This window comes from Perissodus microlepis, chromosome 17 (assembly GCF_051167445.1).
Source record: "Perissodus microlepis isolate ML-2025 ecotype Zambia chromosome 17, ASM5116744v1, whole genome shotgun sequence".
Classification (NCBI taxonomy): domain Eukaryota; kingdom Metazoa; phylum Chordata; class Actinopteri; order Cichliformes; family Cichlidae; genus Perissodus; species Perissodus microlepis.
Genome location: NC_140477.1, coordinates 33304191 through 33320739, shown reverse-complemented (window position 1 = coordinate 33320739; position 16549 = coordinate 33304191). Strand labels below are relative to the sequence as shown.

At 40.6% G+C, this 16549-nt stretch overlaps 2 protein-coding genes across 2 annotated transcripts in view; one reads left to right on the top strand and one right to left on the bottom strand.

Moving 5' to 3' along the window:
- The window catches only part of gas2l3 (growth arrest-specific 2 like 3), a 32548-nt gene extending 22894 nt beyond the window's left edge, over positions 1–9654 (bottom strand). The window contains exon 1 of the mRNA XM_084910230.1: positions 4271–9654. The gene's annotated coding sequence lies outside the window, so the exon portion shown is untranslated. The remainder of the gene's footprint in view (positions 1–4270) is intronic.
- Positions 9655–13460: 3806 nt separating this feature from the next.
- Positions 13461–16549, top strand: part of arid2 (AT-rich interactive domain 2) — a 38272-nt gene continuing 35183 nt past the window's right edge. Inside the window, exons 1-3 of the mRNA XM_084909649.1 lie at positions 13461–14056; positions 14180–14273; positions 15226–15323. Of these exons, the coding sequence (XP_084765775.1) occupies positions 13965–14056; positions 14180–14273; positions 15226–15323 (284 nt within the window). The 5' untranslated portion in view covers positions 13461–13964. The remainder of the gene's footprint in view (positions 14057–14179; positions 14274–15225; positions 15324–16549) is intronic.

The following is a 16549-nucleotide window of genomic DNA, read 5'->3' as shown; positions in this document are numbered from 1 at the left end:
ACTGGTGCCAAGATGAGGTGGCAGGACTGATCAGGAGGGGAAAAAAAAAAAAAAAAAAAACCCAAAAGAAGCAGCTACAGCATCTAAATGCAAGATGATTTGCCTACAACACATTTACTTTTATAGTGTATTTAAATGTTTATACATTAATTTATACATTAAAACAAAACTTTATTTACAGCTGAATCAGTCAGCTGATCCTTTATTCATTTCATTAAAAAAATGAACTAGTCAAATGAGCTTAACTCAACTGTGAAATCGTGAAATGATTGAATTAAGCTTGTTCAGAGAGTGCTGAATGTTCCAGATTTCTATAGTATGTACACAGTTTTAACAAAAAATACAAATCTAAAAGTTCCCTCTCAGATAAATCATAAACATGCACCTTTTCAAAGTCTGTGTTCCCTACAGTTATATTATATAAGCCTGCCCACTGGGTCACCAGCCCCGACACTCCTACTGCCCGTCCCAAGCCAGATAACTCACACCAAGTTACATTTTTAGGTGAGCCCCAAATGGCGCAACTGAAACAAGACAATTTTTGTTATCTGAAAAAACAACAGATTTACTAGCAAATGATCATCTTTGTTCAGACAGTTCACATGCTAGAAAGCAGTAATACCGGCGGGCCCTGCGCTTAATCAGAGCGTGCAGCAGGCGTAGCGAAAGTTCACATTGAGCTACGCTGCACCCACTAAAGCTGCAAGAGGCTTAAAGAAGGGGCGGCTGATTACTACCAAATTGCAAACAAAGTAATTGTGAATTAAATATTTTTAGAGAGAGGCACCTTACAAACAATATTATTTAATAATTCCTCAACCGAGGACCAAGTAGTTGTAGATTTTTAATAGATCTGAAGACAATCATCAATGAAGTTCTTCTTGCAGACACTAATGGTTTAACTGCTGCTCCAGCTGATCCCACCACCATTCCAATTACTGCACAACTGAACGACTCTGGATATTAAACACCACCTATGAATAATGCATGCACGTCAGCTGCGCTCTGGACCATTTACAGACCTCCATCTATCAAGCATCAGCATCCCTTACTTTTTATTTTTAATTCACACACAAGACAAAGTAGGCCTTAATGAGTTAAACATGCTGTGGGCACATATGGGCTGAGATGCTGCGTGTGTGGACACAATAGAGATGGTAATGAAATCTTGGATTAGCCCTCATTTATTTAGGATATAGCTTACAGGAAGGGGATGAGGGGCTTCAGGGAGCCTTGGCAGGTCCAAAACATGAGGCCTGATGCCAAAGATCAGCAGATGGTGATTATGAAGATAGCTGGAAATGAGGTTGCTGCTCATGTGTGCACTCAATTATCAAGAGCAGGCCAACGACAGCCATGTCTGAAACAAAGTGCGCCACTGTATTGTTGTCAATCTGGAGACAGATTACAGTCTAGATGAGAGCACAGTGCCAAGGGAATGTTACGTTTAGCTTGATATAAAAATAGCAGCTTTGAAAGCAAATTTAAAACAAAACATTTTATATAATCAAATTTAAAAAAAAGTAGTCAACAAGTTCAACAAAGCGGCCTATAAGGTGTCTCAAATAAATACAACAAAATAAAACCAGTAACGGTACCAAAAAAGGAAGATTTATTCGTAACACATTGGAAAAGCTCCAGGGAAACGGAGTTAATGATAAAAACGATTAAAAAAAATAAATAATTTGTTTTTTTATTGTTTAAAACCAATAAAAACCCTGAAAACCATACATTTCACACCTGAGCCTCAACTCCTACGGTCCGGTACCAAACGACTCACGGACCGGTACTGGTCCGTGGCCCGGGGGTTGGGGACCTCTGTTCTAGAGGACTTCAAAAACAAGCCATTTAATTGTGGATTAGCAATTTTTCAGCAAAGAAACCTGTGAACACATACTCGTATACGCATTTTCAAACATTTGAATATTTACACATTTATCAGACATAAATCAACATTAGAAATGATCTGGATTTGTGTTTGAGACCACCTTGCAAACAATTGTAGTCATCAGTCTCCTTTTTGCTTCCTTTTGGTCTCCTCCAGCAGAGGATACCAAAGCTTAGATTATGGTAGGGGTGGGGCATATCACATCTTCCATAATAATGATAAACACAGTATGAATTTTTATGAGATAGAAAAGTGTTCCATTACGTTATCAGTGACGCCGTGCATTTATGTTTTCTTAGCACACCCAGCTACGAGATAAGCCCAGGAACATCTGACAGCTAGAGCTACATGTCAGCCTCGGATGGCGTGGACTTGTCACAACCTTAAAAAAAAAAAAACAAAACAAAACAAAACAAAAAAACCAAAAAAAAAAAAACCCCAAACTCAGCATTAGCGCTGGTATAAGAATATGATAAGCCGAACCATAATAATGATGTGATTAATGGTAAGCCTAATGGTAATGCCCCCAATGATTGCGAAAAGAACAAAATTGAGATAAAACTATTACTTTTTTTCCCCCCCTTCATTAACGTGGTGCACCAATGATGACAACTATACAGACTTCAGCTAACAAGAACAGTAACAACAACAAGTCCAACAAGGAGCAAAAAAATAGAAGCCCTTTGTTTGTTTTTTTAAACAAGCACTACATTAACATTTGGATTGCGTGGCTCAACTTTCAGATGCTGGATAAAGTCCAGCCTGATAACAGGATTTCATCTGGGCATCTAAGAATAGCAGCAGTGTGAATAGAGCTAAACATGGCACAACAAGTACATTAACCTGATCACTGATGCTAATCCTAATGATCGAAGTCACTTTCTAAACGGACTGTGCAGGTCAAACCAGCGGCATGTTCACACCCAGCAATTATGGTGAGATTAACAGATATGATGTACTATATAGGATCTGTCTATAAAATGCTAAAATATTCTTTTTCTTTTTCGTTATTGAGGCTGAATAGCTAAAGGCAGCAGGGGAAAAAAGAAAAAAGTCTTGTTGTTGTGAGACAAAAATAAACAACCATGAACTGATTGCCAGCACCTATGGTGCAATGTGTGAATGGTCCTTCCCTTTTGTTACACTCTTTGCAGGAAGCACCTGCAGGTCTTTTACGTCATCCCTCTTGCTCCAGCAGGAAAGGAGGATTGTCAAGGACCCGAGACTTCATGTAAAAGTACTCCCTCTTCACTGTGCGGGCACAGCAGGCGCTCTTTGATCCAAAAACAGCTGCATGAGAGCTGCTAATCTAACTTACTCTTTATATTACTCTACTGTCAACAAACACATAATGCTGTGCGATACTGCAAATGTTGGTATGATCCAATATAAAATAAATACAGGGCCAGGTTCACCAAATTCTGCACACATTTTTGGATCAACGTCTTATGTCTAAACGTGCTACAGGCTAAAAATAAAACAGAACTTACAGTCAACACAAAAAGTTCAGACATTTTACATAACGTATGTTTGAAGTGTATTTTTGCATTTCCAAAAAATATATTTTAAAAATATGTAATTATTTAAGACAGGTCAGCTGGCTACATACTGAATTAGAGGATAGAAACAAAGTATCGATCCTATCAAGCTAGTATCGATACCAACACCGGTGTTGATATCGATCCACCCACCTCTACAAACTCATCATCGCCTTCAGCCTCGACCCCTGCAACACCTCGACACACACAGTCTCCTAGGTTAGATATTTACTAGTAAACTGCTAATCCTCTTAACTATTTATTCCCACCCTAAATTTGGCCTTGCTCCATAACGGGAGGCGTCGCCACACACACCGCAGCAGCACGCACAGACCTGTCAAGAGGAATCTTTACAGTTCAAGGATGCGAAATGGTTTGCAAAGTGCCTCAAAACATAATTACAGTCTGTATGAAGAGAAAAGCAACTGTCCCACCGAACAGTTAACTACGATAATAATAATAAAAAAAAAAAAAAATAGGCAACCAACTTTTAAAAAGCAAACTTGACGTGTGCTTCAAAAACAGAGTTTTCTCTAAAAACAACAACAACAAAAAAATAAATAAATAAAAAAAATAAAAATAAAAGACACAGTCAGGAACACGTCTGAATATTTTATTTTAATTCAGAGACCTATTAAAACCCGTATATAATTCAGTTTATATTCTCTGGTTCTGGAAAAATAACGGCGCTTTAGTCGGAACCGTGTTAGCACAGTCCACGAGGCTCCCTCAAAGATTTTCGGGAGGACCCGCAGACAACCTCTGCACAGGCGAAAACTTTCAGATAAATTTTCCTTCTTTTATTTATTTCCTGTGACAAAGAAAGTAACAGTTTCAGACTTACCAGCGGCTGAGCAGGAAGCAGACTCTTGACGAAAAACTTCTACTCCTTGTGGAAATGTTGACTTGTGTGACTCCTCGCCACTAATTTTCTCCAGAGTCGCCACTGCTGCTGGATGTTTGTGGGCAGCGCTGTTCGAACCAGCCAATCAGAGCGTTCGCTCTGCTGGGGGCGGAGCCTCAGCCTCACCTGAGGGTCATTTTACTGAAACCCATTCACAGAAAGAAAAAACACGGGAAAAGTGCATAACCCAGCGGTGAAGGCGTTCCAGTAGGAGTTTTCTTTGAAATAACCAATGACTGAAATGAACTATAGGCTCAAACATTCACATTTTCTTCTTCTGTGTTTTTGTTGTTTTTGTTTCTTGGTCATGTTGTATTAAAGAGTGCAGCAATTCTCTCTGGAATTAAATGGCCAAGCATTTGTGTAGTTATTATTAGTTAAAGTTGTAAAAATATACTGAACATGAGCGTATATAGTATTCTATAATCCAATTTTTTATACTGTTAGGGGTTTTGAGGGCTCCGGCCCATTTACCAGCTTCCCTCTTCAAAATACTTTGAGCAGAGTTAAACGCAAACATATAGAAACCTGTACCTCACATTAACAATACTCCAATGCTCCTTTAATATTGTGATAAAATGGGCTTGCTTGCTCCATAGTACAAACATTTCATCACTGAGTTTCATTGTGTGCATTTTTCTCTCTCAAAGATACAGACAGGTGGCAGACATACTGGTGCACATGGTATCGGTGTGCAATACAGCAAATTATTTTTGTCAGCGTCTCCACGCTTTCTCTAATGGTTGTGTGTTCCCTGTGTGCCTCTCTGTGTGTTCAGTTCATATAATTTCCCAGTATAGTTTTGTATTACTTTCCTTTAAGCAAATAAAGGTTTGTTTTGAGTTCACGTTCCATCTGCGAGTCTGCGTTTGGGTCCTCTCCTGCCTGCTGTGCACAGCCGATTCTTGACAGTATCGATTTTATCGCACTAGTATCAATCTGATACCAATACCAGGATTGCTATCGATATTTACATTGATCTGCTCACAGTAAATACATTGAAATGCTGAGCGAAGCCAGCTGATTCTGTATTAAGATGGCAAGACTGAGAAGAAGATAAATGCTGGGGCACCGATGTTTTAACAAGAAGTGATTAAACATTACAACAATAAACAAGTGTATTGTGCTGTTATTGGTGGCACATAGTTCACATGGCAGTAGAGTGGCAATTCAAACATAGAAATTGTAAGGTAAATGGTGAATGAGGGTTAATTTAAACATGTTCACTACAGGATTAGCAAAAAAATATATTATTTTGGAAAATGTGGGAGATGCAAAGGCAGACGTCTAGCTTGAAGGACCCCTTGATGTTTTGGAGTCCCTGAAAAGTGTGCCAGTCCTGGTTGATATGTGTCAAACACATGAAGAAGAAGAACAAACACTGCCCTACTTTGTAGCCAACAATAAGAGGATGAGTCCCTTCACACACATCAAAGTATTTTTTTAATGTACTATTCAGGGTCTCCTGAGGGGAAAAGAGGTCAGGTTTGTGTTGAGTTTCAGCCACACCCTTGTCAGATGCCGTTTTTAAGTTTCCTGAAACTGAATAATGTTCAGTTGTCAAATAGAAAACACATGTGAAACTTGTTAAATGCTACTGGTGTAATGGATTTTGACATTTCACAACAAGCTGCTCATTTTTAATCATGAAATTTCATGATGGCCATACAATATTTGCTAATACTACCATAATTCAAGCCAAACCAGGTGTTATTAATAAGCTTGAAACAGCCTTGTAATACTAGTTGAAGCTGAGGACAAAGTCTGTTTTCCAATCCATGTTTCACTCCTCACTGCTGAGGTCTTTCTGCATTGTGATGTTTTTTCTCTGTTTGTTCAAATCTGTGTGTTTCTGTTATTACAAGTGAGCCACCGGGAAAGTGCCAGTTGGCAGTAAGAGGGTGACTCAGAGGGTGTTCTTTTATTGCCAGATCAGCCTTTTTATGGTGGCAATTCAGACGTTTAACAATCAATTTCTGGATTTTACTCGGGCGTGCCAGTTTCAGCTTAACACTTTATGAGAACAGAGCTGTTACTGATATTAGTAATGATTATCCACTCCAGTTAAGTCGGACTGTAAACCATTCATAAGACCAGAATATCTAGTGAAACATAAGTGCCACCTAGTGACAGTGAACAGTTGTCATTGCATACAAACATTTTGTCTGCACTGCAACAGAGATGACATACAGGTATTCATTCTTTTCTGAGTTTGCTTCACTTACTACATCCTACCTATGCTTTCTTCTTCACCTCTCCTGTGTGCTGTTCATTGCCTTGGATGGTTGACCCCAGGGATTTAAATCTACCTTAAAGATCTCTGCTCCTGACATGTTCACCTTTCCATCGGTCTCCGTGTCATTCACACACATGTATTCTGTCTTCAGTGCATAACTCCGCCTCTGCAACCTCTCTTCCACCTGCCCCCTAACCTCACTATCGATCACAATCTACAAATATCATAGTCCACAGAGAATCCTGCCTGACGTTAACTGTCAGCATGCCCATCACCGCTGCAAACAAGAAGGGGGTCAGAGCAGATCTAATCCCACCAGCAGCACCTTGAACCCATCTGTCACTCCTATCACACACCTCCATACTGTCTCACTGTCCTCATACTCCTCTGCCACTCCTGACTTCCTGTCTTGGTACTCTATCATACTCTTTCTTTCATCTACAAAGATATAGCACAGCTCCTTCTGACTTTCTTATACTTCTCCATCAAACTCAAAGCAAACATCACATCTGTACACTCTTTCTTTTTTTAGTATGAAGTCATACTGCTATTCACTGATTGTCACCTTTGTTCTGAGCCTAGCTTCGACAGCTCTTCCCCACAGCTTCATGATTTGGGTAAGCAACTTCCCTCTAACCCTCTTTAGTTACTACAGCTCTGCACATCAGTCAGTACACGTCTTCTCCACTCTTCAGTTATCCCAACTCTCCAAGATTGTCTTAAACAGTCTGGTTAGAAAGTCCACTGATCTCTCTCCTACAAATCTTGATCCCTCCACAGGTATGTCAACTGCACCAAAAACCTTTCCACTTTTCATCCTCTTCATAGTTGCGCTCAGCTAATCATTCAAGGCCAAAAGGGATTGCCACAATATTGTGACATTAAATCAGCATCCAACTGGGACAAAATGTTTGTGAAGCATTTGGGATTACTGGAATTTCACAGAATTCACAAATCTAGACGAACAATTCAACTAAATTAAAAACAAATAATTTACTTTTCATGTTTTGATGCATGGAAAGGTATCTGAATTCCGAAAAAACAGCTCCTCCATAAGCTACTGAGAGTCCAGTGATCCAATAATTAAAAAAACTGTGGTTTGTAGAGATCATCCCACTTTAAAAAAAAAAAAAAAAAAGGTCAAGTCTGTTTACTGACAAAGTTTGCTCTTTCCTAGAAAGAATGGCTGGTGTGGATCATATGTGGATTGCAAAAACTTTCACAGGACCATCGACGAGTCCCTGCAAAAGAGGAAAAGACTACAGAAAATACAGAAAGTGAGTGTTCAACAGTCCTAATAACAGCACCTGGCTACAAATCCTACTGTCTGCTGCTAATCTCTCTGAAAAAGAGGACAAAAAGAGACCAAACAACCTTTGTGAGGAGAGCATGGTGGAGGGAGAATCATTTTTTGTGCTGCTTTTTCCTTTTAGTTTGTGCTTCTAGAGTAAGAAATTAACTTAAAGAGGTGTGACATTTTATAATTGCACAAAACACTAGATTCTACCTTGAACCTTTTAAAACTTTATTACTGCACTTTATTATTTCTGCAAATTGCATTCTTATTCGCTTTATGTCTGCTTTCACTTTCTGATGGTAAAGTTAAATGGAAGAAATTACATTTAATGTCCATCACTTATACAATTCGGGGTTAGTGAGCCTATCCCCATCAGCCAGCCTGTCTGCCATTGGGTGAGAGGTTCCCAGTCTGGGCTAAGTTTTGTGTCCAAATGCACAAGTGTTATTTTAGGACTGCCTCAACATTTCTCGTGAAATCAGATGAAAAAGCCAAGACAGAAAATTCAGGATTAAGATTCAGGTTTTGACTTTTTAGACAAGCACCAAAGGGGACACAGATTTTGCAACACTGTGTGCCAGACTCTGGCACTTTCTCCTTCTAAGGCTGAGATCTGTGGATTCAGTGATTTCTTTTTACAAAGCACTTCCAATCTCATCTTTTTAAATTTGCTTTTGGGGTAATTATCCTTCATTTGTCCACATAAAAGCTTCCTTGACATTAAAATGTATTTTTCAAGAGACACCTGGTCTAAAGGGCAGCAGATGTTGCAACATACAATAATAAGAAAACACAACTGATATTCAGTACAGATAAGTGAACACTAACATGTGCGTAATGTGCAATAACATATCACTAAAAGAGCAACATTAAAAGCAGTCATAGCAATTCTACCACGCCTTTAAGATCTCCCCCATCGTAACCTGTTGTGACAATTTCCGATCCTTTTAAAGATTAGATGTGTAAGGAACAGCTTATTTTAGATTGTTAGCAATCTAAAATAAGCTTAGACTCCTGTAAGCGGCACTAGTTTGCTTGAGGGTGGTAGTGGAGGAGACAGGAGGGTAGGCAGGTAGGTGGATGAAGGCAGGGAGTGAACTAATGGGAGATTTCAGACGGAATGAACCAGCTTGGCTTCAGCAAGAGAGTAGATCCAGCGAGAAGGCCGCTCCTCAGCCACACAGAGAGCTCTGGATTGCAAGGAAACAAAGACATTAATGTCAGGAACACTCGAGGAGTCCAATTACCACACAGACTATCCAGGCAGAGGCTGGATCCAGAGGCTGGTTCAAAAATTCAGTTAAATGAGGCGGCAGGTGAGCAACAGGTGTGGTGGCCTAAGAGCAGGAAGACGAGGCTCCGCCCACAGGAGGAACTATGCCTGCCTAACTCAACCTAACAAGTGCAGACCATGACCTGGGACACTTTCCTGTAAAACCAGCAGTGCAACCATTGAACCACCACGTTATCTTGCAAAGAGAGGCAGTGACCCAAAGGGCACAAGTTAGACAACAGCAAAATGATTAAAAAAGAAGGGCCATGTTTTTGGACGGCTGGGTCCAAATCCCGGTTTTTAATTCATTTGAATTATGATTATGATTTATAATTTGTAATATGATTTGATGAAAGCTCAAATTTTTTTTTTAAGTTGGAATGATCCTTGTAATGCGAAAATCATTAAGTTGTATCGACAACATTGTGATTTTATTACATTTGGATCACTCTACAGCAATGGTGGAGTGTGGGTGATGCAGAGCAGGGTGTCTAAAGGGGGCCTTGGGGTGGCACTGACCCTCCCTTAGCTGTGACACAAATATGTCAGAACCTTTTTAAAATAAGTTTTATTCACATTATTATATTTTTATAATAAATATATATATTAATGATAATATCAACTAATTAGTACATCTTAAAAAAATATACATATTTGATACTGCACCACCCAAAAAATTAACAGCATGAAAACATTGAATTTTATGTTTTATTTTACCAAAGTAAAATACCAAACTACTGTATCCGTAGAGAAGAATCATGTGAATAACATCTTTCCTCCTTGGCAGCTTGGGGAGGAGAGTTTAGCTTATTGTTCTAGTCCAAGTTTTTTTCTCTTTACTGAGCTTCAGTTTTTCAGTTTCTCCATCTGCTGGCGGAGCATCATCAGAGACGGTGACTCCAACAGAGCAACTCTGAAATGCTTTTTGAATCATGAGAGGTCCCTGAACAGTCATTCGTCATATACATCCATCAGTAGAACGACACCAGCTTGTTCAGAATGTACAGAACTTTAAACACATCAACATCACTTCATGAATACAGAATTTCCTTTAAAAATCCCTGTGTTACTTCATAAACCTCTCAGTGGTTTGCACCACAGTAGATCTCTGACTTGCTGTCAATAACCCAGTCAAACCTCTCAGGTCATCAGCTGCACATCTTTCAACTCTTCCCAGGGTTCTTGGCAAGGTTTTATTGTTGTTTTTATTGCTTTAAGGTATATTAGATCTATATAGGCTTTTATCTTTTACGTTAAGCACACTGAGCTGGCACGTAATGAAATGTGCTATATAAATTAAATTGCCATGACTAATCCTGACCGCCTCCTGCACCACTTACTTGACAGGCAGTGGGTCACTGACTCAGGTCTGCTGCCACAAAACAGATATGGAAACACTTTAATGTTACATATTATCACCAACTATGATACAATGTATCTGTGTCGCAGAGAATCATCCGACTCCAACGTCCTCCACAACGTCCTTTTATTTCCATCTTGGAGGGATTTTTGAAGTCATGTTCACAGTAAACAGACAGGCCTGTTGTCTCACTGATTCACATACTAACACAAATACGCAACCTGATCAATAACCAAAATTAAAGTACTTATTTTCATTCTACAACCAACTTTTCAAATTACACTATTTCCATCTGCATTAGGATCAGTCTCCACCCCATGCAGCTCCCTCCCTTAATCTCCCAGCATGCATCCTGCTCCAACTGTAGCACTGTATCCAGTTTAAAATCTCTCAACTGATCCCTCATTATGTTCCTAAGGCAATGAGGGGACTCTTCACTACCCCTCCACATAATGCTTGTCTACCAGAAGATGGAGCCCTTTTCCACCAAACGGCTTCTCAACACTATGACTCCTGTGCGATAAGAGCTCCGGCAGAGGCCACAGGGTGGAGGGAAGTGTAAGGACGTTACATGCGGTTAACATCCCACTGGGATCTTTTGTCTGCGTGCTTGCAGGCAGCTTGGGCTAACTGCCCCCATTTGCGCCATATGTCATGAGAGGCCTGACTGTCACATCACATGAGGACCTCTGTAGTGATGGCATAACTGATTGTGGAGCTTTCAAATGCAGCCACAGCACACTATTCATCGCTTCATTAATGTATTATAATAAATGGAGGAAAGACAGAGCTATGTTGTTCCCCAATGTGCGCTTTAGGGATATGAATTAATAATGGTGAATGTGATTTGTAGTATTTTTCTTTCACCTTAGTTGGTACATTTATGATTGTGGGAGGAAGGAAATGAGCTGGAGATTAGCTGATAAAACTTTTCTACTTATAAACAAGTATAAGGTGATTGACTTTCTTGAACCATGCAAGCATTTCAAGGTTCCTGTGATTTATCACACAACAGGCTAAGGATTTAGTAGAACAAACAGCTAATCTTTAGAAGTAGTATTTATTCACTTGTTTAGTCCAAAAAATTCCTCAAAAGTACTTCACTATAAGAATAAAGCCACTAACGCCGGCTCTGTAAAATCTTAACTATTCTAAAAGAATAGTTCTAAAATTTGAACGCAGTATCCAACAATTCCACTCTTTATTAGTTGTTAATCAATTCCGCTGGTTTTCGTTTACTTATGACACTCAAATGCACAGAATAAACATTTTGGTGTTTGACAGTAAACTGTCACAGCATTTACGAACGTTTCTGCCCTAAATGTTAGCAGAGATCCATTTTACTGACAACGCGTAATAAACGACCATTTCGCTCTGCATTTACATTTGCTATCTCGGCAAAAACCGGTCGGTGGTGGTAGCATTAACCCCAAAAATCCAAATATAATAAAAAACAATTTACTGACAATTTTCGACTGTTAAAATTAAGTTTTAAATGCTGTTTGGCTTAGCTACAACTGCTCTGTGATCGCACGCACCCACCACGGCTAGCCTGTTAGCTACAAAACTTAGCACGCCCTTAACAGTGTTAGCCTTCTGTTAAGGCTAGAGATTGTTAGCCAAATCTCTTGAGAGTAATAAAAGGGTTTTAGCGGTTGATGAATGTAGGGAAAATATGCATCCTTGTTGCCTGCTTGTGAGCTTCTATGTAAGCAGCTGGCATACGGAGAGGTAACTTTGTTAGCAGTGATTACAGGGGATTGGAATCTGACAGGCTAAAGTAGGAAGCAGGCACCGCTACCGTCCAAAGAGTTCACGGAGGCAACAATTTCTTTCCAGAAAAAGCGCTTATTATCGAGTAGCAGCGAAAAAGAGTAGAACTAGATTTCACGTCGGCGTAAAATATGACAGAGTAGCTGGCTTTGCGCGATTCCCTCAGAAAAGATTAGTGACGAATTTTGCTAACGCTCGCTAAAGCTAACGGGCTAGCGCCTAACCGACACGTTAGCCCAGAATTCGGTTGACGGGTGGGGAGTCCAAACAGGCGCGAGGTGAGCTCCGCTGCGCCGCACATTGTTTGCAAAAAAGAGCCCAATTTCGAAAACCACGCGCAGGGACATGCACTTTTCCACTGTCTAGTGTCAATTCCTCAAAATGGGGTCTGCTAACGTACGTCTCCGCCATTTTGTGACAGGTTTTTCATTGAGCAAAGGGGTACGTGTAATGGTTGAATGTAACCCCATCAAGAAGATATCCGCTTGGCAGTTGTAGGAAAAAGGGATCAGGAGTAATTTCCAACCATCCCGTGAGATAAAGTCGTTTTGAAGTGGTCAGCAAGGGATAGTGGCAGCTTACCAGAAAAAGAAAGAGAAAAAAGAAAGCAGCATGGCAGGAAAAAAAAACACACTTGAAGACTGTATTGAACATATGCAAACTACCAAAAACCTTAACTTTAAAGTTAGCAATTACAATGTGCAGGGAAATTTTGCACCACCATAAATGCTACACAGTCACTGTGAACATATAAGATTTCCCTGATCTCTGCACCAGGATACTGTGCAATGTAAACATTTAGGTAATATCACCATTAAAAGGGAAATTGTTTACAGGATTTAAAAAAAACATATATAAAGACTTATTAATTTACTGATATTTTGATCGCTATATTCATTCATTTCTGAAGGAGATGAACAGTGTATCTTTACTTCTTATTCTACTGTAGAAAAGAATAATAAAAATATCTTGTCAGTTTATAAAGAGTTTCTGTAAAGGCTATTTTGAAATAATTTTACTGCATTTTTTTCCTTTTATAAAAATATTCAGCGATTAATATGTTCTCGTATTTTATTGGTAAAATAAGGGTGCTCAATTAATTAGTATTATCCCCTCCCCCACGGGACATTTCCAAGTACCTCCTGACCCGTTTTCCACACGGAGGGAAGAGGGCAGACGGTCCCTAAAAAAGAAAACAGTCTCTATTGTTCCAGCGGTCGCTCGGTTCTGGACGGTGCAGTTCCTCTTTCGGGCATAGAGGTCGCTGCACGCATGGTAGGCCGGCCTCCGCGGCCTTCACATCTTTTTGTCTGAGAACTGGATCCCTCTGCCGCTCTACAGTGTGTGCGATAGCCTCGGAGCTGCGTCCGTAACACACTGTCAAACCACTCCAAACGAATACAACCGCGACCAAAAGCATTAATTCAACACCTTCTGCCATGGCGTTTCTAACCTGCCGGTAAATCGGTCGTATTTGCGACTGTTCGCTGGAACTTAGTACGGGCTTGAATCGGGCTTGCTTTCTGTGTGCATCAGTCTTTATTAGCGAGCTGCCGCTCTTCTTGCTATCAGCTATTTCTTTAACTTTTTTAAACACTCAGCTTGGCGAATGACTGAGCGCCGGCGGAGTATGGGATCCTTGGTGTCTTAAGAAGCGACTGAAGTGGGGTATAACCGTTTTTGCATGCAAAAACAATGGCAAATTCGACGGGGAAAAATCTACTAGATCAGCGAAGGAAAGGACAGGCTTTCCTGGACGAGCTGCGGCAATTTCACCAAAGCAGAGGGTGAGATTGGGGCGTCTTTATTTCCAAGAAATATAACTTTAAATCACCATTGCATGCAGCGGCGAGTTTGCCAGAAGTGTTATTTAAACAAATGTGGATTTATTTCTTGTGTTTTCTCAACAGATCGCCGTTCAAGAAGATTCCTATCGTGGGTGGGAAAGAGCTGGATCTGAATGCTCTCTATATCAGAGTCGTCTCTTTAGGTGGCTTTGCTAAGGTGAGTGCGAACTAAAAGTGTTATTTTCTCCACACTCTGCCTTCCGTGGACTTCCCGGTGGACCACTCCACAACTCCGTATGGGTAACACAGGACAAGTGTAAGCTTCCAGAACCGCGTTAGTGGGTCGGTGTTGGCCTTGTGCTAGTTTGCCATGTATCTCTATGTAATGTGGTGGCTTGTGTTGTTGTGTGTGGTTTGAATTGAGAGTACAACCGCTCCGAGTCAGAGTGCAGTTGGAGCGACTCAAAATTAGCGGGCACGTTTAACATCGATTATCGGCTCGGAGCCCGGCCTAGGAAAACACCGCTTAGGTCGCGGCGTCTCGCCCGGGGTTTTACCGGTAGTTTTCACCCGGGAGGGGGGGAAGCCTGAATTTTCTTTCTCGCCATAGCCATCTTTCTTCGGCTTCATGGCTGATGACAAAATGTAGGCCTCACAGGCCCATGCAGTGCATACAGTAAACGCTACCAAAAGCCCACTCCTAATTCAAACGGGTCGCCTCAAGCTAAAGCATTTGTTTACCGCCGGGGGCAGTTTGCTGGAGTTTAGCCCCGCTAGGTTTTAACGCCAAAAATGAGGAAAGTCAAGTTAGCTCGTTAGCTACAGTGCTAACTAGCCTGAACAGTAACGATAATGACCTAAAGGGAGTCAGGCAGTTGTACCTATTGTACTCAATTGTAAATAAGCACGGCTAATAAACACATGTGAGGCTAAACTTATAAAAATAATAATTTTATACTAAACACTCTGGTTTTTTTCCCTCCTCCTAAAATATTTTAGAGCAGTTTCCAAAAGTTATTGATTAATGATTCTAGTGCTGCCTCATTTATTTTTTTTTGCTGGGGGAACCTGTGGCAGACCAGATGGCTTGCTGTCGGTGTAACCGCTCTTTTTTGTTTGTGGTTCGCCGGTGTTTTTCATCTCTTAACGAACTCATTTCTTCTTTTCAGGTATCTGACAAAAACCAATGGATTGAACTTGGAGAGGAGTTTAACTTTCCGAGGAGTTGTTCCAACGCTGCATTCGCTTTAAAACAGTACTACCTTCGGTAAGTGGCACGGAGCATGCAGCTCTTGTCCTCTCAGGTAGCATGTGGGAAGTGTTTACAAATGTAGAGATGGAGTCAGCATGCAGGATCCAGCCCTCTCTGCGCCTCTCTGCTGGGAAGCTGCACTAGGACAACATTGTGTCAGGCAGCTTAAGTTTCTATTGTGTACGTTTGCTGTGGCAGGGCTAGATAAGAACACCAGTCTGAAACGTGAAGGCTGTCAAGTGTGGATCATAGCTTTGTTTTTTTTTTGTTGTTTTTTTTTTTGGAGCACTGTTTAAAGCAGGATTTTTGTATGTCAAACTGGTGAAAATGTTGTAGCCAGGAGAGGACATTTGGTTTTGATGCACCACTGAGCAGATCTGTGGGCTCTGATGTGCATTTCACACAGCCCCCCTCCAAAACTCTTAACCCAAGTTATCTGTCATGATGAGAGTCTGCCTTCTCCAACAGCTGGCATTTGTGGTTTTGGTGCTGGCCTCTTTCGCTGTACTCCTTTCCTCATGCATGCAACGATTGTTCCCCTCACCAGCACCTGCCTACGAGGGATCACACCTGCAGTGAAACACTTGTAATCCGCTCGTGGATATTTTGCAAGTTTCTATGTCAACAAGTTATCTGCTGCTAGTTCACAGATTACCCACAGTTATGGATGCAGTTAGAATTGGTCAAAGTCTTAATACCACCTTGGTTACAAAGTATTAACCTGCTACATATCAGTGTTAATGGCAGAATGCGTTACAAGACAGCTTTTCTCAAGCAAATGATCATGTGATTTGGTGCAATGGTCCACTAGGAAGCCCTGACCTCTGACAAGACAGCAGTTAGTCGTCTCTAGTCCTCCTCCTACTACAGTGCGAGTAGCTGCAGTGCAAAGTTGTTTGGTTTTCTGTGCTGGGATTTATGCAGATATCCTCACAGCCTAAGTAAAACTTAACAGACATAAGAATCCCCCCCCTTTTTTTTCTTTTTTTGCCTGTGTCTAACAGGTTTAGTATTAAACAGCTTTTGAATTTCTTTAAGTTTGCTTTGCGTGGACAATTTGAGCAATAAATGCAGCTGTTATTTTATGTCAACACCACATTCATAAATACCAGATGCAAACTTGAGTCAGAAAACGATATAAATAAACGTTACGGCCATCTGAGACTCTTTCACCTGTCTCGCTGAGCTTAGTCACTGTAATTATTGCCTATAATATTGGGAAGGAAGATGAGACATAGAGG